At 38.0% G+C, this 24,735-nt stretch overlaps 1 protein-coding gene across 1 annotated transcript in view; it reads left to right on the forward strand.

Annotated features, from left to right (window-relative positions):
• The window catches only part of LOC110778889 (uncharacterized), a 38,355-nt gene extending 14,860 nt beyond the window's left edge, over window positions 1–23,495 (forward strand). Inside the window, exons 4-11 of the mRNA XM_056831303.1 lie at window positions 8,036–8,124; window positions 8,234–8,362; window positions 9,388–9,508; window positions 13,256–13,346; window positions 13,432–13,541; window positions 14,248–14,399; window positions 15,708–15,804; window positions 23,039–23,495. Of these exons, the coding sequence (XP_056687281.1) occupies window positions 8,036–8,124; window positions 8,234–8,362; window positions 9,388–9,508; window positions 13,256–13,346; window positions 13,432–13,541; window positions 14,248–14,399; window positions 15,708–15,804; window positions 23,039–23,335 (1,086 nt within the window). The 3' untranslated portion in view covers window positions 23,336–23,495. The remainder of the gene's footprint in view (window positions 1–8,035; window positions 8,125–8,233; window positions 8,363–9,387; window positions 9,509–13,255; window positions 13,347–13,431; window positions 13,542–14,247; window positions 14,400–15,707; window positions 15,805–23,038) is intronic.
• Window positions 23,496–24,735: the final 1,240 nt, after the last annotated feature.

Below are 24,735 nucleotides of genomic sequence, written 5' to 3' on the forward strand. Positions count from 1 at the left end.
CGGAGAAAATATCTCATTGTAATCAACACCTTCTTTCTGTGCAAATCCCTTGGCCACTAGCCTAGCCTTATATCTTATACCATCGGTCTTGGAAGGATCCTCTTTTCTTTTATACACCCACTTACAACCAATAGCAGTCTTTCCCACGGGCAATGAGACTACCTCCCATGTCTTGTTTTTATGAAGAGATTGCATCTCTTCCTCCATAGCAACCAACCAACTCTCTCTATCCTTGTCTTTGATAGCTTGTTTGAAGGTGATCGGCTCATCATCCTCCACCGAGAGTGCATATTCTACCAAGTTAACCTGCCCGTAAGGCCTCAGAGGTTTCTCTGACCCAAACTTCTGAACTAATTTATAATTTCTCTTTGGCCTAGTGGTTGCCAAAGATTTCTGCTGCTGTTGTTGTAACACATGTACATTTTCCCGTTGAATCTCCTCATGTTCAAGATCATCCTCCTCATTATTTTGATTAACACCAGGATGCTCCACCTGAACATGACTAAAATCTGTTTGGTCTCTAGATTCTATCTCCACCACTTGATTATTTGAAGTAGTCTCGACATCACCATTATTTGACACCATAACTTTGGGTAAAGCTATCATAGATCTTTCATCAAATGTCACATCCCTGCTGATTACGAATTTAGAATCCTCTATACTCCAAACACGATAGCCATTAACGCCTTTGGGATACCCCAAGAATATTGCTTTCTTGGCTCTTTCATCAAGCTATGAAGCATGGGTATGCCTCCTAGGAGCCGTTTCCCGTACCGGGTACGGGTACGGTACGGGTACGGGACGGATTCGCCTAGGATACGTACCCATGACGAATCCAAAGGGCGGGTACGCGGACGAATTTCGGGGACGGCCAAGGGGAAGTCGGGGGACGGGCTGGATACGTTTCTTAAGAGGAAGGCACGTACCCAACAGATATTATGAAATCTTAGAGGCCCAACACGTATTCTCGCCGCCGATCGTCTCGCCATTCGCCGGTCGTCTTGCCCCTCGCCGCCGTTTGTCTGCTTCTGCTTCTCCTTCGATTTTCGAAGCCGCCGGCCGAAGCAAAAATCGCCGGCCACCAAAGAATGAGAAAAGGGAGAGACTGGGGTTCAAAAATGGTGGAGTTGTATTGGAAGAGAAGAAGTGAAGTGGTGGATCCAAAGGAGAATATTGAGGGGTTTGTGTAACTGATTAAAAGCAACGGCTAAGATTGGTTTGGGTTTTTTAGTCAGGGAATCTTTTAGATTTTTTTGGATTGGCTTTTATAATTAATAATTAATTCAAGACAAGCTGGCAATTTGAATGCTTTAATTCAATACAGCTGGCAGTTTGCATTTATGGATTAAAAGCAATGGCTTGGTTAGAAACTTAGACAGTTAGACGTGTAAAGAAAATGAGGGAGTTACCGAATTACCCTTAACATTTAACAACTCCACATTTTTCTCACCAATCACTACTAAGATAGATATTTTAATTAAATAAGAGTATTTGTTTTAAATATTTTATACTTTCCGTTTGATTCTCACGTGTATTTAATTGAGTTAATTTTTTAACTTTTTTTTATTTTACCGAATCCATGCCGTACCCATTTTTTGCAATTTTGATTTTGCCGTTTTCTGTCCCCGTACACGTCCCAGTACCCGTTCCCGTACCCGTTTCCGTGCAACCCAGTCATCAAGCTTGTTATTTTTGACATGATAATAAGCTGTGGACCCAAAGACTCTAAGTCTCTTGTAATCTGCATGTTCCCCTGACCACACCCTATGAGGTGTGTCTCCATCTAAATAAGAATGTGGTGATCGATTCACTATATAACAAGCTGTAGCAACCCACTCTGCCCACCATTCCTTGCCTAAACCAGAATTAGAGCGCATACACCTAGCCTTCTCAAGTAGTGTACGATTCAGTCTTTCCGCGACTCCATTCTGTTGTGGTGTGTCTCTGACTGTCCAGTGTCTTACAATGCCTTCTTGATCACAAAACTCCTTGAAAGCTCCCTCTGTGTACTCTGTACCGTTATCAGACCGTACAGTTTTTAGCTTTCCACCCGTTCTGTTCTCAACCATTGCTCTCCACTGCTTGAAAATGTCGAATACCTCATTCTTATGCTTCAGAAAATAAATCCAAGCATATCTAGAATAATCATCAACAAATGTAACAAAGTACTTGGAACCACCCTTGGAAGAGACTTTAGCCGGACCCCAAACATCCGTATGCACATAGTCTAACAACCCTCTGCTTTTGTGCTTGCTTGTAGAGAACTTTACCCTGTGTGCTTTTCCATACACACAATGTTCACAAAATTCCATTTGTGGTTTCTTCATGTTCTTCAACAAACCTTGTCCGCAAAGCAATGATAGACCTTTTTCCGACATATGCCCAAGGCGCATGTGCCATATCCTAGTGCATTCTGTTTGGTCTTTACTTCCACTGATTCCAACTGCTAAATCACCTGTAACAGTTGTGCCCAAAAGAGGATAAAGATTACCGTGATGAATTCCCTTCATCACTACCAAGGAACCACGAACAACTTTTAATACTCCATTTTCCATGGATATTTTGCAACCATTTTTCTCTAATAACCCAAGAGAAATAAGGTTTTTCCGTAAATCTGGGATGTGTCTTACATCCTTCAAGGTTATTATTGTTCCATCATGCATCTTGATTCGGATAGTACCTAACCCGACAGTCTTGCAAGCATTATCATTTCCCATCAAAACCGTGCCACCGTCCAAACTTTGATAAGTTGTAAACCACTTTCTGTTTGGGCACATATGGTGCGATGCTCCTGAATCAAGCATCCACTTACAAGATATTTCAGTGCATTGTTCTGATACGGAGTAACACTAATCCTCCTCGTCATTTGAGACAAAACTTGCCTCTTGTTTTTCTTGTTATTTTCCTCTGGAATTGTTGTTGTTGTCCGACCTCTTGAATGTAGCCCTCTTATTTGGACAATTTACTTTAAAATGACCAAGCTCACCACATTTGAAACATGGTCTCTCCGCAAGAGGTCTAGATTTTGGTCTAGTCTTTCCTCCCTTGCGTCTTCCTCTTTCATTAGTCCTTTCTCTAGTTGTAAACAATCTCAGGGCTTGTTCCCTGTATTCTCCTCCACTGCTTGACATCATCCCACTTGTAGCAACCTTTCGAAGATCATCCGCTAAAAGTGATGTTCTAGTTTCATCCATGGTTAGAGTATCACCCACAAGCATCAATGTTTGAACTAGATTTTCATAGGACTTTGGTAATGAAAGTAATAACATGAGCGCTTGGTCTTCCTCTTCTATCTTCACATCTATATCCTTTAAGTCTGATATAATCCTATCAAACTTATTGATATACTCCCGAATTGAGGTGCCTTCTTCCATCTTGCATGTATACAATTTGGATTTTAGATAGATCCTGTTCGTTAGAGTTTTCGTCATGAAATTTGTCTCTAATTTTGCCCACACGCCAGCAGCCGTTGCTTCTTCATTTACCAAGAATGCAACATCCCTCTCAAGGCACAAGATTATGGCTGCTCGTGCTTCAAGATCTAACTCTTCCCACCCTCATCCTTCATATCTCCGGGTTTTTGTTCTTTTCCCGCTAGCGCTTTGTGTAGCTTTTGCGAAATTAGTAAATTTTTCATTTGCATCCTCCAATAGGAAAAATCATTTTTCCCATTGAACTTTTCAATTTCATATTTCCCAACTTTTACCGTTCCACTAGTACAAGCCATTATAAAAATATTTTCAAAATAAAAAATTTAACCACTTAATATTTTGATGTTGGCTCTGATACTAATTGTTAGAGCTCGCAGCGGAAATTTGGCTTTTACTAGATAATATGAAATCGATACCTCACAAATAAATAATATTTTGTGAATAAACAAACAACCCTTTATGAAGGAAATAATAAAGTTACGTAAGAAAAATAATCTTTTCTTAAACTAAGCTTTAATGATGTGAATTGTTGAATTATATTGAATAAATTTTACATTACACTTCTACACATTTATAATGAATTAGAAAACTAATTAAATAATGGTTTACATTGTTTCACCGACAATCTTGTTTCCTATAATTAACTAAACAATAAAAATAGAAACTACATTCTATTATCTCCTTATGTTTCTCTCGTTGTTTCACATTTCTCACCATTCTTAAATTAGATATAATTAATTTAGGAATTAATGATATCCATATACTCCCACATGAGCAATAGTTGGGATTATTCTTGTTATGTTTCTTGTGAACTCTTAAGGGCGTTTCAAATAATTTTCTACTTTTGTACTAATTTAGATTTTCCCTCAAAAGAAAAGACACCTATTTAGATAGAGAAATTAATCCATGACATGTAGCATGAAATCTATTAAGAAGAGACGCAGGACAAGGTTAATAGAATGTATAATATGACAAATTTGACAATTTTCCTACAAATTAACACGTACTTATTTTTGGATTTGAAACAAAGTTTCTTGGGCTTGGGCGAGGCCTGAGGCTACAGTTCAGTTACACCTTTTTCATTGAAGGTTAAACCGTTAAAGACCCTTTTACTTGGCATTAATTGCAAATTTTGCCGTTATAGAACAAGCCCTAAATCATTGTTATATGTGTTCGGTGGTTTGTCCTTTACAATTCATATTATTGATGCATATCCATATCCTTTATTTTGTTTTATCGTTTACATAAACAAACTAGAAAGCCCCATAAAATGTTTCTTTGATCCTGCGTAGAAGCAAGGAGTAAATTAACCGTAGATCCTTATTGATTTGTGGTGTTTTGATCTAAACCTTGGATATAAAATCATGTAAAAAGTTGAAGCATCAATTACTCGAGAGTAGGACAAAAGATAATATTTGCTCGTTTGGAAGAGGTAATTTAAATCGAGTGTTTATTGGCTTCCATGCATTGGAAAGAAGGGGAAAGAATATAAAATGGGAGAAGAGAAGAATGCCACTCAATTAAAATTTTAGAGTGCTTAGTTATCTAGCCAGGTTGTCCTATAGAATCCCCAAGTTGATTGCAGATGTGGCCTATTTTTGCTGATTGAGCTTCATCTTCAGAGCCTCTATTACCACGCCTTACATTGAATTGATTTTTTTATTCTTTTAATAATACTAAAACAAGATGTATTTGAAATTAGAGCTTGGAATTTAAACCGGGGTGGGGGAGCAACAAAATTGTATTATCGTAATTGAGGTCCACATATTGTACTCCCCCGTCCCTATTTACTTGACCCGTTTAAAGTGACTCATAGTTTTAGGTATGGGTGAGCAAAAAATAAGGGTACCAACCAAGAGTCAGGGACTGTAACCCGTGCAGAATCGGAACCAAAACCTTTGTTGTTTCAGAACAGGAACCCATTCAGGTTCTGGTTCCCGGTAACAAAATTGGGCACCTATTGCAACAAGAGCCAGTTCTCAATTTTTTGGTCGGAACCTGTTGGATACTGATTCGTATATCGTGTACCCGAAACCGGATAAAAATCCTATATAAGCCCAAATTATAAAACAATTCAAGGCTTCAAGCTCATTTTTGGAAAATATTAATATTAAATAATAATCTAAGCCCAAACTATAAAATAATCAATGGTCAAATCATAAATTTGAATTTTTAATAAATTGACAAATATTTATTAAATTTATAAAATGGGAACCGGAACTTGTTGCAACGAGGTCCCAATTTCAGCAGGTTCCAGAAATTTTGACAGGGCACCACTAGTTTTAGGTAATTTAATTGACTTGGTATTTTATTGTTTGAAAGTTAGTTGGGGGGACTCGGCTTTATTAGAGCTAGTGGGTAGTGAGGACTATTTTCTTTTGGAGAGGAGGGGGGTTGGTGGCGGACTGCCGGTGGGCACCCAAGAAAGCACACTCATGCTTTATTAATATTTGCGGCAGATTTAGGTTAAAGGATGAGAGAGATGTTGAATTGGACGAATATTCATCAGATCTACAACATTGACGAATTTAACATAACAAATGAGAGAGAAATGCAATTTAGGGGACGCCCTTGATGCAAAAACGATTTTATTTTTGCAGAGGGTGAAGTTCCGTGAATTTGGGAAAGGAGAGACGGATGTGTATTGAACATTTAGAATTGTTATTCATTAATTATCTAATCACCATTACTTATAATTGTCTCTAAATTTTCAACATTCCCAAAAAGCATAGATAATGACAATAACTAATGAATAAAACAGCAGTAATAGCAAGAAGATTAAGACTAACAAGTAACAAGTAGTTTTATTATAATTATTTTCAGCTGTATTATTTAGCCAAAACTAGATACTACAGCTGTGACATTAGATCGGAATCTCTCGATATTTGTAAAAGGGTAGTTGTTGAATCAGGTTTAAGGATGTTTATCCCAGATGTTTCTGGCCATAAATATGTCTTCTGGTATGACAGTGACACGCTTAGCATGACTAGCACAGAGCTTAGCGGCTTCAAAGAGACTAGCAAGGTAATTTTCCGATCCTACCTGAAGAGCTAACACAGCTTTGCTATGAAATTGTATGCCGGCCTTCTCGTTCTCCGCTATTTCACGTACAAGATTTTGGAAAGGGATTTTTCCATACAGCGGCTGAGTAACATTCTGGTACTTTCGGATGTTGCGAGGAACAACATTGCCAGGCTGATCCCTATGCGTCGTCTTCATTCCATCTGCTCTTGGGGTAGACTTACCTGCAGTTTTCAATTGCTTTCTTGGAGCTTTTGATGAAATACGAGCCATTGGCGTTTTCTTCTTCGCGAGGGTTCGAGTTGTCATTCGCCGCGCTCTCTCTCTCTCTCTTGAAAACCTATGTGATTAGGAAGATAATTGTATCGTATATATATATATAGAAAACCTAATTCACAATATGAAAGTACGGTACTTATTGTGATTTATTTCTATTTTCAGATCCATTTAGAGATGGAATTTTTTTTTTGAGCTGATTTCTTTCTTCAAAAACATTTACAAAAAGCGTAACGAATCAATAAAACAAGGAAACTTTATTGTATAGGTACATGTCAATAATAAAATAAATTATTTAAATTCTTCCATAAGTTTAGTTAAATGAATACACTTATAGATTTCTTTTATTGCTAGAGCCGATTAGTAATATTATATTATCTCCAACAATGAGCCTCACTTTGGGTCTCAAATATTGTTCATAACTACTTTTTTAAGCTACAATGAGATTTAAAATCTGTTTTGTTCTTAGAAACTTGAAATTCAATGGTGATACTTCCCTATGAAGTCTCAAAAAAAAAACGAACCACTATACTTAATTATATCATATATTTTTTCCATTTTTCTAGAATGGAACTAATGAAAAAAGTTATCATACTTCCTTTGTTCTGTCTTAATCTCTACATATCCATCTTCCATACATATTAAGAAAGGTCAAAAAGTAAGCAAAATTAAAACCAAAAGCTAGAGAATATGCATAAAGGGAGGAGAGTGAAAGAGTAAATCACACGGGAAGTGAAAATTGAGTTAGGGCAAATATGTCAATTCATAGCCAAAATATGGCCATGTAGCATTAATAGTGAACTTCCATAAAAGGAAAATGCAGCGACTAGAAAAGCATTGGGAAAGTATTTGATAACTGTTTCATTTATGCGAACTCATCCAATGGGGGGGGGGGGGGGGGGGGCTCTTTTGACAACACTGAACACCCTCGAGCGTCCTATTTTAACCCCCCATTTAAGATGCTCCTATATTTAGACGACGAGTTTACAGTATAATTGTTTCTTCCAGTATAATTGAAACATAATGCTTAATCTGTCACATTGGTGATTGGCGGCATTGACTCTTAATATATCTACATATTTTGTTTAGGCTGATTGATGAGTGCAAACAATGATAATTCATGATTGTAATCTATGCCCAGATAGTATCCCCACTCTCAATTCTTTCAGATTGCTTTTATTATTGCTGCATTTATTACACATAAAGAAGTTCATGAGCTATGGATTTGAATATTCTCTGTACCCCTTAATTCTGTTGTGAATTGTGACCAATCAAATGACATTTTACTTTAATTTGTTCTTTTCCAGACTGTTAAGGGAGTAGCAGATGCAACACCATTATTGGAAAATGGTTCTGATGAAATGTTGCTTCTTCACTTATCTTATAGCCCTAGAAGGTAAGGTAACTTTATTGTAACTTGTTCCTGCTCAAACTTTCCTTACTCGTTTCAGATGGTTTTGTTCTGCTAACTTTTAGGTAATGGGACTGTTATTTCACTCAAGCAGGTGGACATGTCGAAATTGTTCCGTGTCTTCAAATATAACATCCAATAGCCTTCGACCTTGTGATTTTAAATTGGGAAGGGTTCTCAATTCCCTCCAAACTTTTCGGTGCATCTACAATTTTTTTATAAGGTACATTTCTAAATGTGTTGTATGATAACTTTATTTATTTGATTCATTGATTGTTATTTGTTTATTGGTTGTTACCCTATTTTTTCATAAGGTACTTTTCCTGTTCTGTTAATTCGGTGAACTCATTCTTCTGCTTTGCTCTCCCTCTTACTTTGGCATGACACTGTTATGTTTACTACAGTGTAAGAAAGCCATCATAGTTTTGGCAGCATTCTTAGTACTAAAACTTAAAATTGTAGTTTTTATCTCTTTCTCTTCTGTCACTGGGATACTTAAATACTGTTTCTGATGCTGGGATACTTGGCATTTCTTTTATGTCGTTTTATAAATTGGAATTCGAAGTCAAAGAGATATAGGAGAAACGGAATCTATTCATCTCAAATCAATGGTCCCACTTATCATCTTGATTGTGAAATCAACAGCCAATTAGCCATGCTTCCACAGTCCTCCCTAGATTTATTGATTTTTTCTTCATATAAATATCCTGTAAAACTGTGTTGGTGATTTGGTGTTTACTTGAAACAGTGTCTTTTGTGTTAATGCAGTTGAAAAAGGGAAAAGAAATGTCTTCTGAGGGAAACAATGTCCTTCATGTTTCCCTGCAGCTGCTCAGACCCTGCTGCCTGCTGGGTCGATTCTATCAACCTCAGTTTTACTGCAAGGTATGGGCTGAGCAGATGTCTGACTCTAGTGGGTTCTAATGCCTGCTCTTCGTCTTGTGCTGGTTGAAAAAGGAAAACCATCCTGATCAATTTTCCAGAATGGAAATAAGAAAATTCTGTGCACTTGTCTATGATTTTTGGCCAACGCTGCTGCATTGCAGTTTTGTGAACATGTTTGCTTTTGGTGGTCCCATAAGGTCACGAGCCCACAATTTATCCACTACAGCCTATTTAGATTATTATTCTTCGTTAAGACTATCCCTAAAGTTTAGCGTGTAGAACTAACAAGTGTTTTTACTCAAAAGAGAATATCGAGGCATTAACAAGTTATTGTTTTTTGAATATTGTGACTTTCATTATTAGGTGGCCAGTTTATCGTGAAAATCTATCAAAAGCCAAAATGTTGAATGATGTCTTGCTTGATGGAATTTCAAATCATGTCAAGGAGTTAAAAGGAGCAAAAGCAGTCATTGATGGTAATTTGGTAAGATCTCTACTGATGGAACTTCATTGTTCACCTCTTCCCTGATATATTACTAATTACATCCTTCGTGAGAGTGTTTGTTTCTTCGTTTGTTTTTTGCTTTGATATTTTTAGTTCAGTACTTCAGTAAACGGGACGTAACACAACTACCGAACGGGATTTTAATGTGATTTTTTTAGTTTATAGAGGTTAAAGCTTCTTGCCTTCTTCAAAACATTTGTCTTTTACTGTGTTTAAAGAGAATTCGACATGGTAATTTTTTAGCATGATGGTTTTTTCCCTACCCCCTTTCTCTAAATAGACGTGTCCCCTTAATTTCCTTTATTTTATTCCAAACAATATTAGTTTCTAAACTTTTTGATTGACAAATTAGTCAACAGAAATATATACTTGACAATTTAACCTCCAGGTTTATTATCATCCATCTGGATAAGGTTTCCACCATATAAATATTGACTCGTTATGGTGTAGGCACTCCGTGCGTTCCTTTTGCTGGTACTCCACCCTTGGTTCCTTGTCTAGGTATTCTGTTAGGTTCTGAACCAAGTGCTTTCCCACCCACAATGGGAGAGTCAAAGGAACTAGAAGTCTTTGAATTTTGTGAATCTATATAACCATACAAAAAACTGCAACATCCTAACATGAAATGCCAAGGGATAAAAAAGGGTTAGAGGGTCTATGGAGAGTGGGAAATATGTCTAAGGCTTGTGATTAACACAAATGCTAATGTCTTGAATGGGTAAGGTTATAATTTGAGGCGACAGAAACACAGATCTCCATTATAGGAGTGAGAGATCGCGGCGATAAGAGTGATAAAAGGGTTTCATTGGATGAACTAAAATAAATGATCTTGGCTTTTAACTCTTCATCTCGTGAGTGAAGTGACTTTGAAGAGGTAATGAAGTAGCTGATCTTTTGATAAACTATAAAATCATCCAGACTTAATAATGTAGAGAGATTGGATTTTTTTTTATTTGAAAAATTCTTTTATTAAAAAATAGAGAGAAGGACAGCAAGAGGACAAGGTGTCCTCATAAAGAACCATAAGAAACTAGCTACAAATTAACCCAGTTCTGTTTTACCTCTCCAATTGAGTAAGTTTTAAAAATCCCAGCTGCCTTAGTTCACTAGGATGCCAACAAAGTTACTTTATCCCACAGTAAATCACGTGGAATTTTTTTCAGAATAGTCCTTTTAAAACCCAAAAATTGTGACAAAGGACCTTTTAAAGAAAAAGGTGTGAGATAGGACCCAATTTCTATTTTTTGTTGTGAATAGGGACCAAAGCCCTAATTCCGGTGGTCTAAGCAATTTTTCCGGCATTGACCGTCACGTGCCTGGCATGTGACTCGTTTTTAACAATTTTTTTTATTTTTACGAATTCCCTCGAAATTCCCCCTTATTTCCCCTTAACTAACAATTGACCTAAAAATTTAAAAAACTCGTTTTTCTCTCTCCTCTAATCCTCTGTGTTCTTCGTTAATTTCTTCCTCCTTTTTCTCTCCAATTCTTTCTCTGCAGTATTGAAACAACAAAATTCGCGCAAACCCCTTTAATTCTTCGCCATTTTCGTACAAGGTAACACTGGAAGCCCCAAATTTTTGGGTCCAATTTCTCCAATTTTTGAATTCTTGAAATTAGGGTTCAACAGATAATTCATCACTGTTGACTATTGAAGAAGGTATTTTTGAGGTGAAGGCGATTGCTGGTGACACTCACCTTGGTGGTGAGGATTTCGATAACAGGATGGTGAACCATTTTGTGCAGGAGTTCAGGAGGAAGCACAAGAAATATATTAGTGGAACCCTGAGTTCTTTGAGGAGGTTGATGACAGCTTGTGAAAGGGTGAGAGCACTTTGTCTTCAACTGCTCAGACGACCACTGAGATCGATTCTCTGTACGAGGGAGTTGATTTCTACACCACCATAACACGTGCTCGTTTTAGGGGTTGAACATGGATTTGTTCAGGAAATGGGTATGGAGCCCGTTGAGAAGTGTTCGAGGGATGCTAAGATGGGTAAGGGCAATGTTGATGATGTGGTACTTGTTGGTGGGTCTACTAGGATTCCAAAAGTTCAGCAATTACTCCAAGATTTCTTTAATGGGATGGAGCTTTGCAAGAGTATCATCCGGTCAACCCTGATGAAGCTGTGGCTTATGGGGCAGACGTTTAGGCTGCCATTTTAAGTGGTGAAGGGAATGCGAAGGTGCAGAACTTGCTGCTCCTGGATGTTACTCCTTGTCTCGTGGGCTAGAGACTGCTGGTGATTGCCATTAATGTGGTAAAGGAAGGAGAAGCATCAAAGGAGAGAGAAAAACGAGGGGTTTATTTTTTTTTGGTCAGTTGTTAGTTAAGGGGAAATAAGGGTGGGAAATTTGTAGGGAATTCTTTGAAAAAAAAAAAGTTGTTTAAAACGACTCATGTGCCTGGCACGTGACAGTCAATGCCGAAAAATTACTTTGACCACCGGAATTAGGGCTTTGGTCCCTATTCACAACAATAAACAGAAATTGGGTCCTATCTCACAATTTTTTTTTAAAAGGTCATTTGTCACAATTTTTGGGTTTTAAAAGGTCATTTCTGACAAAATTTTCAAATCACGTGAAACATCCGAGCATTCCGTTCCAACCAAATTGTCCAAAGGATTGCGAAAACTTTATTTCGCCATAGTTTCTTTTCTTCTCCGCCTTTCTGAAACCCACAAATCGAATTTGCAACCACTCAACTATATTCAAAGGACACACCCACTCTTCTCCACACACTGCAAAATGTCTCCTCTATAGATAATATGCCAATCCACAATGACGGAAGATATGTGAGGTAGACTCACTATTACCTCGACAAAGCACATAGATATCAGGTGAGATTGCCATTCCCTGCCTCCACTTCCGGAGCATATCATTCTACTTAATTCTTCCCAAAGCTAACGTCCACACAAAAGCTGTAACCTCTAGAAGAGCTTTTGCTTCCCGATAAAGTTCGCTATCGGGAAGGTTGGGTATTTCGGGGGTTTAATCAAATACTGAAGAAATGACTTCCAAGAAAAAACTCCTGTTGGATCCCCTTTCCACACCCTAGAATCCTTCACATCCCTTAACTCAACGATCAAGTAATCCACACAAAGAAATTAACTCTTCCAATTCCTGATCATCTAGAGAGATTGGATTAACTCTTTCCTTCACGTTATTGGTGTCTCCGGAAAACAGGATGCTTAGCCAACCATACCCCTGTCAATATGTGTGTACACGAAAATGAGTCGAACTTGTTAGGGATTAAATGGAATTGACAATCCAATGACAGTACCTTGGTCTAAAATTTAAGCTGCGATTCAGCAAAAAAATAACTACCTGTTACGAACATTTTGTTTTGTTAGCCTACCAGTTGTCAAAATAAGCCCATGGGGCCCACTTCAACCCCTTTCCTACCCTTTTCTTGGCAACCTACCTGTTAAATTGAATTTACTAAAGCACATTTCACGTGTGTGTGTGTGTGTTTGTGTGTTGTGTGTTTTGTTCTGCTTCTCCTATCCAGTACCTCAAAACAACTGAATTCGGACCATTTAAGATTGGTTTGTCTTTTTTGAATGAGGTGCATCTTTGGTAGAAATAGAGGAACCTTATTATTATCTGGGATCATCAAAAGTTTTATGTTGTGCAAGATTATTGCATGTCCTCTCATATCCTTGACACGTTCTGTATACATCTTGACAAGTAAAGGTTTGGAGTTTCTCATTATGCTGTGTTTAGGTTGACGTAATTACGGATGAGCCTTGCACATCTGGTGGCGTGCATGAAGTTGAAATGCTTTTGCCTTTTATGAGAGACGCGTCATTGGAAGGTGCAGATACAACTCTTCAACTTTGCATCTGTTATCAATTATGCATATATATTGAGTATGTTGTATTCTGGTTGTGTATGTGAAGCCAGCAGCCAAAAGGGAGTTGTTGGTATTCTCGTCTATTCTGGTACAGTGTGCTCATATTCATATCTAAACTCAAAAGAATCTATTTCACAAGCAGTGGCTGATATAAAGGTATTATTCTAAAATAAGCTTTGCTATGAATTTTCATTATCCTGGTGAAAGTGTCTTGTTTCAATTTTTCTAATCCCCTGTGACAATTTGTTCCTTATACATACTCCCTCTGTTCCTTAATGTTCTACTCACTTTCGGTTTTGGGTGTTTCATAAAGTTCTACTCACTTCTACTTTTGGCAAACTCTTTTTACCATCTTACCTCCTTTCCCAACAATATTTCACCTTTCGACTCACTCTTACTTTTCTCATCTTTTTTCTTACACTCACCCACCTTTTACACCATCTCTCCTATTGTATCCACTTTTTCATTACACCCACTCACTCTTCTCAAACTTTCCTATAAACAAGAGTCTATAGCAAGTGAATAAAATATTAAGGAACAGAGCGGGTATGATACTTGCAAATCTGACTTGGAAAATGCATGACTATAATTTATGACCCAGAATTGCAGGGAATTTATTGTATTAATGTAATCAATAATTGGTTGAAAATTCTCTATAAAAGGGAAATTCAGTCCCTTGTGAGAATCAACAAGCGCGAACCACCTGTCTATCATTGTTCACTACCATGTAGTATCAAGCATGTCTGTGGCTTTAGATACTATTATTGTCCTGTCTCTGCTAACTAACTATTTCTGATTCTCCCCATCAAAAAAAGAAACTGTTTCCAATTCTACAAATGTAAAAGATTTCTGTATGATATAGGAAGATATCATCAGGAGTTTGAGAAGTAGATTGGATATGATCTCCGATGAGGCTGATAGGGAAACTGCTGGAGCTTCTGAAAATGGTTCTGAAGCAAACATAGAGACGTCCAGCATAGAATCTATCTACCAGATTATCCACCAACCCTTGAGGTAATTCTTTACATGGAAGCTTGTCCTCCTTTGATGAGTTTGATAGGAACTGCTTAACACAAAAGGATTGTGATTATATATATGCTTTCATAATGTTGAAATCCTGTGGATCAATATTTTTTGTTGTTGTTGTTGTGGTGTGTGTGTTCTTTTTTTAGGGGGGGGGACAAGGGGAGTTAAGGGCTGTTGTTTAGTATACTAGTATTCTCTTAGGTTTAAAAGGCAGCCTAGGCGAACCAAGATGCAAAAGTCCCTGTAGCCTAGGAGCAACGCGAAGGCGCACGCCTTTCGTAGGCAAGGCACAGAATTTATATATTTTTTGGTGATATTTATTTTCTGTTAAAGATAGTCCAAATAGTATTGTTGTCACAAAGGGGTGAGACTGGGAAGGTTCTTTATTTAGATTCTCAGAAAAAGTGGGGTACACCTTACATAGAACAGTTACTTCAAAAGAAAAAAAAGAGGGGTTTACATCAGGTCATCACCTGCTGCTGTCTGAAAGAGACAAGAAAAAAGATACATAATTTGGGGTTTTCTCTCTCCTCTTGTCATCATAGTAAACTCTATCTGTTAGAGAGTCATTAAAGTCACGTGGTTTTGCCTTATTTTATAATATTTTTTTAATCACACGTGGAGCTTTATACCATAAGGCGATGTGCCTTGAGCCTAGGAAAGGCGCATAAGGCGCGCACCTTCGTAGGTGCACCAGGATCTGCGCCTTACTTTTTTTTTTAACTTAGAGTAATCTTGAAGGTACTACATGCTTTCTTCTTTTCATTAAACTGCTTTTCGAATTTCCTGTGGATGAGTTTGTTTATATAGACTATAGCAAGAATTTCATGTTAAAAATACATCTCTTGGTAGTTTCTGGTGCTGTATTAAATTACTTAATCAAGAGCGCCAGCAGTTACTAATTTCTCTTATAAATGGTAACCTATTCAGCATATACAAGTGAATTTCTTGCCTTCTCCTCTCCCCCTCTGTTCCCTAGTTATATGCTTCTGAAGTTCCAAGCTCCTTCAACCGCTAACTGTGTACTTAATTGTTCCAAGCTCCTTCAACCACTAAACTGTTTACTTAATTGTTCCAAGCTCCTTCAACCACTGAATTGCATACCTAATCTTCAATTGGTATTCAACCCCCCAAAAAAGGCTTAATATTAACAGTAACAGATCGACGTGCTTCCGTTACACTCTAGACTGTATTACGGGTTCTTTTGAATAACAAGTGTTACATGGAGTAATCTTTGACATGTGCATCTTTTATCTTAATCTAATACAGAAAAACCTTTTATCTTTTTGGCTGCAGAAAGCAATGCATACTTCCATTTCCACAGAGAGTCTTCATACCTTGGCTGGCAGGCACTTTCATTTGTGACTATCTTTTGCCAACTGAGAGTTTTGAGGTTTGTGGTTCATGTTTTTAAGCTAAATTTCCTGTTGCTTTTATTAGTGGAAAGTAAAATGGGAACAGAATTATGAATTTATGATGCATGCTGTTTCAAAATTAATAAAATGATGGATTAATGATGTGCTTGGAAAAACTCGTCGAACATGATACGGTAGTTGGAAATGACACGTTAGATATTTTAAATAAAAATCTAGCTGGAGAAATGAGTTAATAGTAAGTCAGTACTTAAAGGAAGGAAAAAGTAACAGTAATAATCTCAACTATGGGTGGTCTTCATTTTTGTCTCAAATATAATTTAACCTAGAACAATCCTAACTATCACCGTACCCTTCCCAAAACTTGTGACCTTTGGAACCGTTTAGTTTTGTCGTTCTTTGTTTTACTTTACACCCTCTCCCTTTTTTCTCTTCCTCCATACCAGATCACAACTCCAACTCCACTCTCTCTGCTTCTGTATTTCTCTCCTTCCGCCCCAACTCCTGCCATACCCTAGATTACCACTATAGCTATCATTTCTTTAAAGAAAATTAAAAATAAAATTTCAGTTTGAGTTATACCTACTTATCTGATATTATCTCCCCTCTTTATCTTTTTTCTTTCTGGATATCTCACTCTTACTCTTCTCTGTTTTTTCAAACATCCACCATTTTTCTCTCTCCTCTTCTCCATCATCATCACCACAGAGTACAAAAGTTGCAACCCAAAACAAACCCAACATACCCAGATTTCAAAATCAACAAAACAAAATGGGGATGATGCAACATCAAGCAATAGCTTATTACCCAACACCCAAAACCCAAAAAGATCATTCAATTGACTACTCTTGGCCTCTCGCACGCCCATGATGAACTGCACGGGTTCCGGTCTTACCTTTGTCGGATGTGTGCCGATCAATCAAACATGTACACAACTTTTTTTTATAATGATGCTGAATTTCTGCTTCAAATTGAAGGGTTTTTTTTTTTGTTTTTTTATAAAAAAAGGGGGAATCCAGTTAATTAAATAACTTGGAAGAGTATCACAGTATTTATATATAACTGAGTCAATTTAGAGGGTGGGGGATGGAGGAGAGAAAAAGAAGGCGAGTTGAAGAAATTAGTTTATGTGAGATATGGATGCGTGAATTGTAGTGGTTCTACGGTGGAGCGATACGTTATGATATCCAGTTGCGGAGAAGGTCGACGAGAAGGTAGGAGAGAGAAGAGGCCGACAGTACGGGGCCGGGTGTTGGTAGTTGTGTTGGTTGGGGGGCTGGTAGTGGCGGCGGTTTTGGGCTGTTGCAGGTGAAGGACGGAGGGAGGAAGAAGAAGTTAAAAAAAAAAAAATCATTTTGATTTTTCTTGGAAAAAGTAGATGAAAAAACTTGTTCAACAAGTTGTAAGTCATAAAGCCCACTTAGAGTGAAGACTCCCCAAAGTTAGGACCATCATGGATTAATCAAAAGTTGAGACCTTCAGAAGAATACCTGCCGTAGTTAGGACTGATAGCGTCACTTTTTTCTTTACTTTAAGGACCTCCACCTTTTGAACTTATAGTTAAGGACCTCACTTTGGATGGGTACTTACTGTTTCGATGTTAAATATAAAAGGAAAGGAAAAACGAGTGCACTAAAAGACAATAAGAGCAATGATCATCTTTCTTCTCCTGCCGTGTATTCTCCCCCTCCATTTTCTCTTCCTTAATCAAATCCTTCCCTGTCTTCTTCAATGCCTTTAGTTACATAAGGCTGCACAGCTGCAAGTCTACAACATGTTCTCTCCAATTCCATTGTATTAATTTTAATGATGGTAAAAAGTTTCAAGGAACTATTAACGGCTCCCAAATTCTTCCCTTATTTCGTTTTGCTTCTATAATTCTAAGCTAACCTGATATTTCCATGAAAGAAAGTCAAAGAATCAAATCACAGAAAATGAAGAGAGTAACCTAAATGTCAAGTGACAATGTCATTTACAATTTGCTATGTCTAAAGTTTTCCCTCTCTGTGACCAAAATTGCCAGATTGGCACCATTACGCTTTGTCTTTACAACTTATTTTACATTTCACCACCTCTTTCTTTCTCCCATAACCCTCCTTTTCTTCTTCTATGTTCTACCATTAATCATTTTCTTCACTGAACATCTCGTCCACCATTTCAAATGACGTAGTGATGTGTTCATGTTTATCCTCCATAGCAGGTGGATTAATTTAGGCTGATTTTTTTCCTTTCCGGAAATCACTTCTCCTTCTGCTATTTCAGGGGATTGATCGTGAGAGAGAAAGGAAATAGGTAAAGATAGGAGTTAGAAGATCGAGGGAAGTTTACACTCAATAATTTAGGATGATCAACAATCCCAATTTAATTTATTTGTTTCTTATTGTGCAAGGAGGATAGAGATTAATTGAATGGTGGTAAAAAATTTCCATATTATCAATTGAGTGATACAGGATGGGGTGGAGAGGGGTGATTGAGAAAATAATTCTTTTTTTGGTCCTTCAGAAGGAGGAGGGTGCGGTAGGTTGGTGGTGGCCAGCATTAAAACTAAGCCACATATCATGACATGAATCGACAATGGAATATCGTGGGGGCGTCCCCTTCTCAGCGACGCGCTACACCTCTTAAGCCCGGGTGTAGTGAAAAATATGTGAGGGTTGCTAGGTCGTCGCCCAGAAGCGGCGCGCCACCCCTACACCTGGGGGTGGTGTCAAATATGCAAGGGTGCGCTACACTTCCTAGGCCCGGGTGTAGTGGAAAATATGCAAGGGTTGCTAGGCCGTCGCCCGGAAGCGGCGCGCCACCCGATGGGGGTGTTAACTATCCAAGGTTTCATGGTAAGGGCAAGGGTAAGGGTAAGGGTAGTAGGATGCGGTTTGGGACTTGTAACATTGGCTCTTTGGCAGGGAGATTGGTCGAAGTAGTAGAGGTTATGAGAAGGAGGAGAATTAACATATTATGTTTGCAGGAGACTAAGTGGGTTGGAAACAAGGCAAGAGAGATAGCTCCATGGGGTTATAAGCTTTGGTATTCGGGAAAAACTAGGGGTAGGAATGGGGTAGGTATCCTTATTGACGAAGATTATATTGATGATGTAGTGGACGTGTCCCGAAAGAGTGATCGAATTATGAGTATTAAGCTTGTGATAGGGGATGAAGTTGTAACTATTGTGAGTGCCTATGCACCACAAGCAGGACTAGAGGCGTCAACTAGACAAGAATTTTGGGAGGATTTAGAAGAAGTGGCGCAACGTGTCCCTAGAAGTGAGAAACTGATCATTGGCGGGGATCTCAACGGACATGTAGGCTCGAGTCGCGATGGATTTGAAAGCATTCATGGTGGTTTTGGGTATGGGGAGCGGAATGAAGCGGGAAATGCTATTTTGGATTTTGCATTGGTATATGACTTGGGTATAATAAACACTTGGTTTGAGAAAAGAGAATCTCACCTAGTAACCTATAGGAGTGGAAATAATGCGAGTCAGATTGACTTCTTTTTAGTAAGGATTGCTTTGAGACAGTGCTACACCAATTGTACGGTGATTCCGAGTGAGAGTACAACAACCCAACATAGACTTGTGGTACTTGATTTTCAAGGTAGAAGTTATATAAGAAAGAGTAGACCACTAATGGAGCCTAGGATCAAGTGGTGGAAACTTCAAGGGGAGCAACAACTAAAATTCGTGGAAAAGGTGGCAAGTGAAGGTATTTGGGCCGGGGATATGGATTTGGATGTAGACTCATTATGGACAAGAATGGAGCACACCATAAAGGGAGTGGCGAAAGAAGTCCTAGGGGAATCTAAAGGGAAGTTGTGCAACAAGCTATAAAGAGCAAACGAGAATGCTATAAAGAGTTGGGAAAATGTAGAAGTGATGAGAACTACGAGAAGTACAAGGAGGCTAAAAGGGAAGCAAAGAAGGCCGTAAGAGAAGCTAGAGCAAAGGTGAATCATGATCTTTACGCAAGATTGGATACAAAGGAAGGTGAAAAAGACATCTATAGACTTGCTCGAATGAGAGATAGAAAGACGCGAGACATCGGGAGGATTAAATGTGTGAAAGATGTTGATCAAAAAGTTTTGGTGGGAGATAAGGAAATCAAGGATAAATGGAGGTTCTACTTTGATAGCTTGTTCAACGGGGATCAAGGGCGCGATATTGGGGATACAAATATCGCTAGGTATATGGTTAACCTAGACTTTATGCGAAGAATTCAAAAGAGAGAAGTCGAAATGGCACTGAAAAAGATGGGACGCAAGAGGGCAGTGGGGCCCGATGGTATACCTATCGAAGTCTGGAGATGCTTGGGAGAGAGAGGGGTTGTATGGTTAACAACTCTTTTCAACAAGATTTGGGGAAGTAATAGGATGCCATTAGAGTGGAGGAAGAGTACTATCATCCCCTTGTACAAGAATAAGGGTGATGTCCAGGATTGTGCCAACTATCGAGGAATCAAACTAATGAGTCATACTATGAAACTTTTGGGAGCGGATTATTGAGCAAAGACTAAGGAAAACTGTGAAAATTTCGGAGAACCATTTTGGATTTATGCCTGGGAGATCGACTATGGAGGTCATTCATCTTATAAGGCAACTAATGGAGAATTATCGGGATAAAGGACTTACATATGGTTTTCATAGATTTGGAGAAGGCGTATGATAAGGTACCTAGGGAAATCATTTGGTGGGCATTAAGTAAGAAAGGAATTCCGAGGAAGTATATTGATATCATCAAGGACATGTATGAGGGAGTTAGCACGAGTGGGAGAACTAGTGTTGGTAAGACCGAAGAATTCCCCATTACGATTGGAGTGCATCAAGGTTTCGCACTTAGCCCGTTTCTTTTTGCTACAGTCATGGACGAATTGACGAGGTCAATCCAAGATGGTATTCCCTGGTGCATGATGTTTGCGGATGATATTGTGTTGATTGATGAAACAAAAGAAGGAGTGGAAAGTAAGTTGGAGTTATGGAGACAAACGTTGGAATCTCGGGGTTTTAGGCTGAGTAGAAACAAGACGGAATATATGGAGTGTAAGTTTAGTGGAGTCCAAGTTAGAGAGACAGGGGAGATTACCTTAGATGGGAAAATTGTCCAAAGCTCTGAAATGTTCCGTTATTTAGGATCTATTATCCAAAAGGATGGAGAATTGGATGGCGATGTGGCCCATAGAATCAAAGCAGGTTGGTTGAAGTGGAAAGGTGCCACGGGGTTCCTATGTGATTCAGGCATGCCCCAAAGATTGAAGGGAAAATTTTACCGCACGGCAATTCGATCGACTTTGTTATACGGCACAGAATGCTGGGCAGTGAAACATTGTCACGTGCACAAGACGAATGTGGCGGAGATGCGTATGTTACGTTGGATGTGTGGGCATACAAGAAATGATCGTTTGAGGAATGAGATTATTAGGAAGAAAGTAGGGGTTGCACCGATTGAGTTTAAGATGATGGAAAATCGTTTAAGATGGTTTGGACATGTGAGCAGAAGACCAAGTGATGCCCCGGTTAGGAGGATAGATGGGGGGCAAAGTGATAGAATTGCAAGGGGTAGGGGAAGACCTAAGAAAACTTGGAGGAAGGTGATCGAGCACGATATGAGATTTCTTGGAATTGAGGAAAATATGGCGTTGGATAGGACAGAGTGGAGGGAGAGAATATTGATGACTTCAGTTGATTTATACAGATTTCATGTTTTTGTTTCTTTCTTTTTTTTATTTTTTTTAATTTTTTTATTGTTGTTGTTGAATAAAATATGAGGGATCCATGTCATAAAAGGAAGTGTGACAATTAAATGACGGAGGGAGTAAAAGTTTTAAAATGTTAAGTAAAATTCACTATAAACGATAAGCTAATCATAAAAGCAGTTGAAAGATGTAAAATTAGTTAAAAGTTGCTAAAAGTTGAAAAGCGAGAGTTGGAGGCTACATTCACTACTGAAATCAGTAATGTTTCAGTAGCAAGATGGAAGGGAAAGGAAGGACATGCAAAAGAAAGGAAGACAGAAGGTGGAGCTTCATTTCCCTCCAAACCTCTCCAATTTTGGGAGGGATGGTGCTCATTAAAGAGGGAGGGAAAATGGATCCTTTCCTCTCCCTTCCCTTCTTTCCTCCAACCCCTTATGCAAACATGGGAACTTGTTCGTTTCCCTTCCATCCCTTTATCTCCATTTCCTGTTATCCAAACAAAGTGAAATAAGTTTGCTGAAATTTTCATTGGAATTTGAGAAGCTCAAAAAATGACCCATCTGATGTGTTTGTCGAGTAGTACTGGAGATAATGAGTTAGTTGAATTTGAGGAACGAAGGAAATTTTAGCTAGTTGTAGTGCTTGCCAAATAGAGCCCAACGCTTTGTTTGGTACGATATTAGTAAAAGAAGGAAAGGGGAGAGAAGGGCAGAAAAGAGAATAGAAAGTAAAAGAAGGGAAACGATTAAAACTTTAATTTCCAATGTTTGGTTTAATGGATGGAATTGACGGTAAAAGAAAGGAAATGTAGTTGACAACTTCTAATTTTCTCTTTACTCCCGGGTTCCTTCGCTTCTGGAAGGGAGGGAAAGTTAAATTTTTATGCAAGTGGCTTTCCCTTCACTTCCCTTTCCCGAAAAATCCCTTATCATTTTCTATACCATACGTGAGAGCCTAATAAAAATCATTTTCTTTCTACCAAAAAGACATTGTGTCAAGGATGCGTGACATGTCATTTAACAGTGAAATGTGTGGTTATTTTCAGATTATCTCATTAACACTATGTCTAGATAAGATGGTTTGGAGGGAAAGGAACGGAAGGTACACTTTTCCTTTATTGGATAAGACATAGGGGAAGGAAGGGAAGTAATTGGATGAATCCATTTTCCTTCCCCTTCAAACAAATCAAATCCCTCTAGTGTTGGAAAGATTTGAAAGGAAAATGGAAGCCCACTTTTACCCTCCCCTCACATCCCTTTCTTTCCCTCCTTTCTCCCTCCCCTCCTTCCCCCCCCCCCCCCCCCCCCCCCCCCCCCCCCACCCCCGCAAATGCTAACCAAACTAAGTGTGAGAGTATTGTCTTTTTAAGTCGTGCATTGCACTTTTGCTCCCGTGATAAGTTTTGGAACTTTTTTCTATTTTCATTTGCATTTCCCTTTTCGTCATAGTAAGTACGTAAAGCTTTTTGCATATTTATAATTATGACGGAGGTTAATCCTTGTACGAGTAATTTTTATTTCTAATGTTGCTTTTTACAGTGATCAGTAATGTCATATACTATTGTTTCCAGGCCCTTAAAGATCACTTTGTTGAGTTGCTGGCAATGGAAGTTCCTGAAGACACCTCAACATTTTTGCAAGCAGAAAAGGAGCTGCCAAGTTTGACTGCCAAATCATTCTGGAATGTAGCGGCCCCTTCATGCCCAACATCCAATGCTGCTCGTATTGAAAGTAGGAGCAGGAATGATATTATGAAGATTAATCCGAAAAAATCAACTGCTAGCAACTTTAACGTCTTATTTGCTGGTTTCATTCTGCTAATTGCAATTTTATTGAGTTCACTATTCTATGCAAGGAGCTCTAACTGAAGGTGTCGGATCACCAGTAGAAGAGTTCATTTTTCGTTACAGTTTCAAATTTAGAGACCCACAAACTGAAACAACTTGCAGCAAATGGAGCAAAACAAGTTATAACATTGGTTTATGATAGGATTTGTTCAAAGATTTCTTCAGTGGTTGTTTTAGTTCACCAAGGCAAATTACCCGTATTAGGCTATCACTTCATGACTGTCTGCACTTTATTATATTCTGTAATCCTCCTGCTTAGGTTTTGCTTTCGATACTGCCGGTGTTGCTTTTTCCCTGAACGTTTTTGTCAGATCACTCAAGAGGTATAACTAAGCTGTGGAACTAACGACTAACAAGTGAGCCTGGAATTTGTATTTTTTTTTTTTTTCAACAATCATTATTTGTGGACTTATTTCCTCACTTATACTAAATAGCCGAACACACCTTCAAGTTTTGCGTAATATTTTGATTCCAATTATACCCTCTTTCTTTGTTGGTAATTACATGCTTACTTTTAGGAGCTTTGCAAGACATGTGTCATAGAAATCACCAACACGTGTCTCTAAACTCTTAAGATTCTTGTAGAAAGAGAGCCAAATACTTTGAAATAATTGTCCTTCATCGTTCCTCCGTCATATCTCGGTATATCCTCTTCAATTTATGATTATGAAATTCTAATATTTCAACCAAAAAAATGAGTAAAATAAATCAATTTATATTTACTGTTGAATTTGGAATTAATTTTCTCTTTCAAAATTCTCTTTTTGGATCAAACCTTACTGAGAGGATAAAGGTATCAACTAATATGAAGATTCAAGTTAGGAGAGGTATTGGCTCATCATATCAGCCCATGTTCATTTTATTTTTCCTTTGTGATAAAAAACTTCAATTTAATTTGAATTTGGGATTTTAGGTTTTTTCTTTCATTTATTGTGTAAAGCTATTGTTGATTATTTATAATATTCTAGCATGTAGTCGTTTGTTTCTTGGTAATTTTATTTTTTTGTTGGGTATCTTTGGAATGGTTTTCTTTTTGTTTGTGCAGTACCGAGTATAGGTATTCAATCTGTTCATTTCCTTAATAGTACGCGATAAATGAGGATGATGACAACGTGGTTTTGAAAATTTTGCTACTTTATCTAATAATTTAATCTTTCTTTCCCTACCTAAATTTTGTAGTCTATCATTGGGGAAATTTTAGCTAATTTTGGAGGACACATTTCACTTTCGTATATACTTAGTTACTCATTGGAACTTTGAGCTTTAGCCCATTTCAATTCTTCGAGTAAGTTACAAAGTAATGTATTGCAGTTGCCATTCGAGATATGTAGATCAATATAATTTTTTTTAATAATTTCAATTCACAAGACAATATAATATACTAAAATATACGAAAGTATAACAATATGGTTTAGGCTCCG

The sequence above is a fragment of the Spinacia oleracea genome, chromosome 6, assembly GCF_020520425.1.
Source record: "Spinacia oleracea cultivar Varoflay chromosome 6, BTI_SOV_V1, whole genome shotgun sequence".
Lineage (NCBI taxonomy): Eukaryota > Viridiplantae > Streptophyta > Magnoliopsida > Caryophyllales > Amaranthaceae > Spinacia > Spinacia oleracea.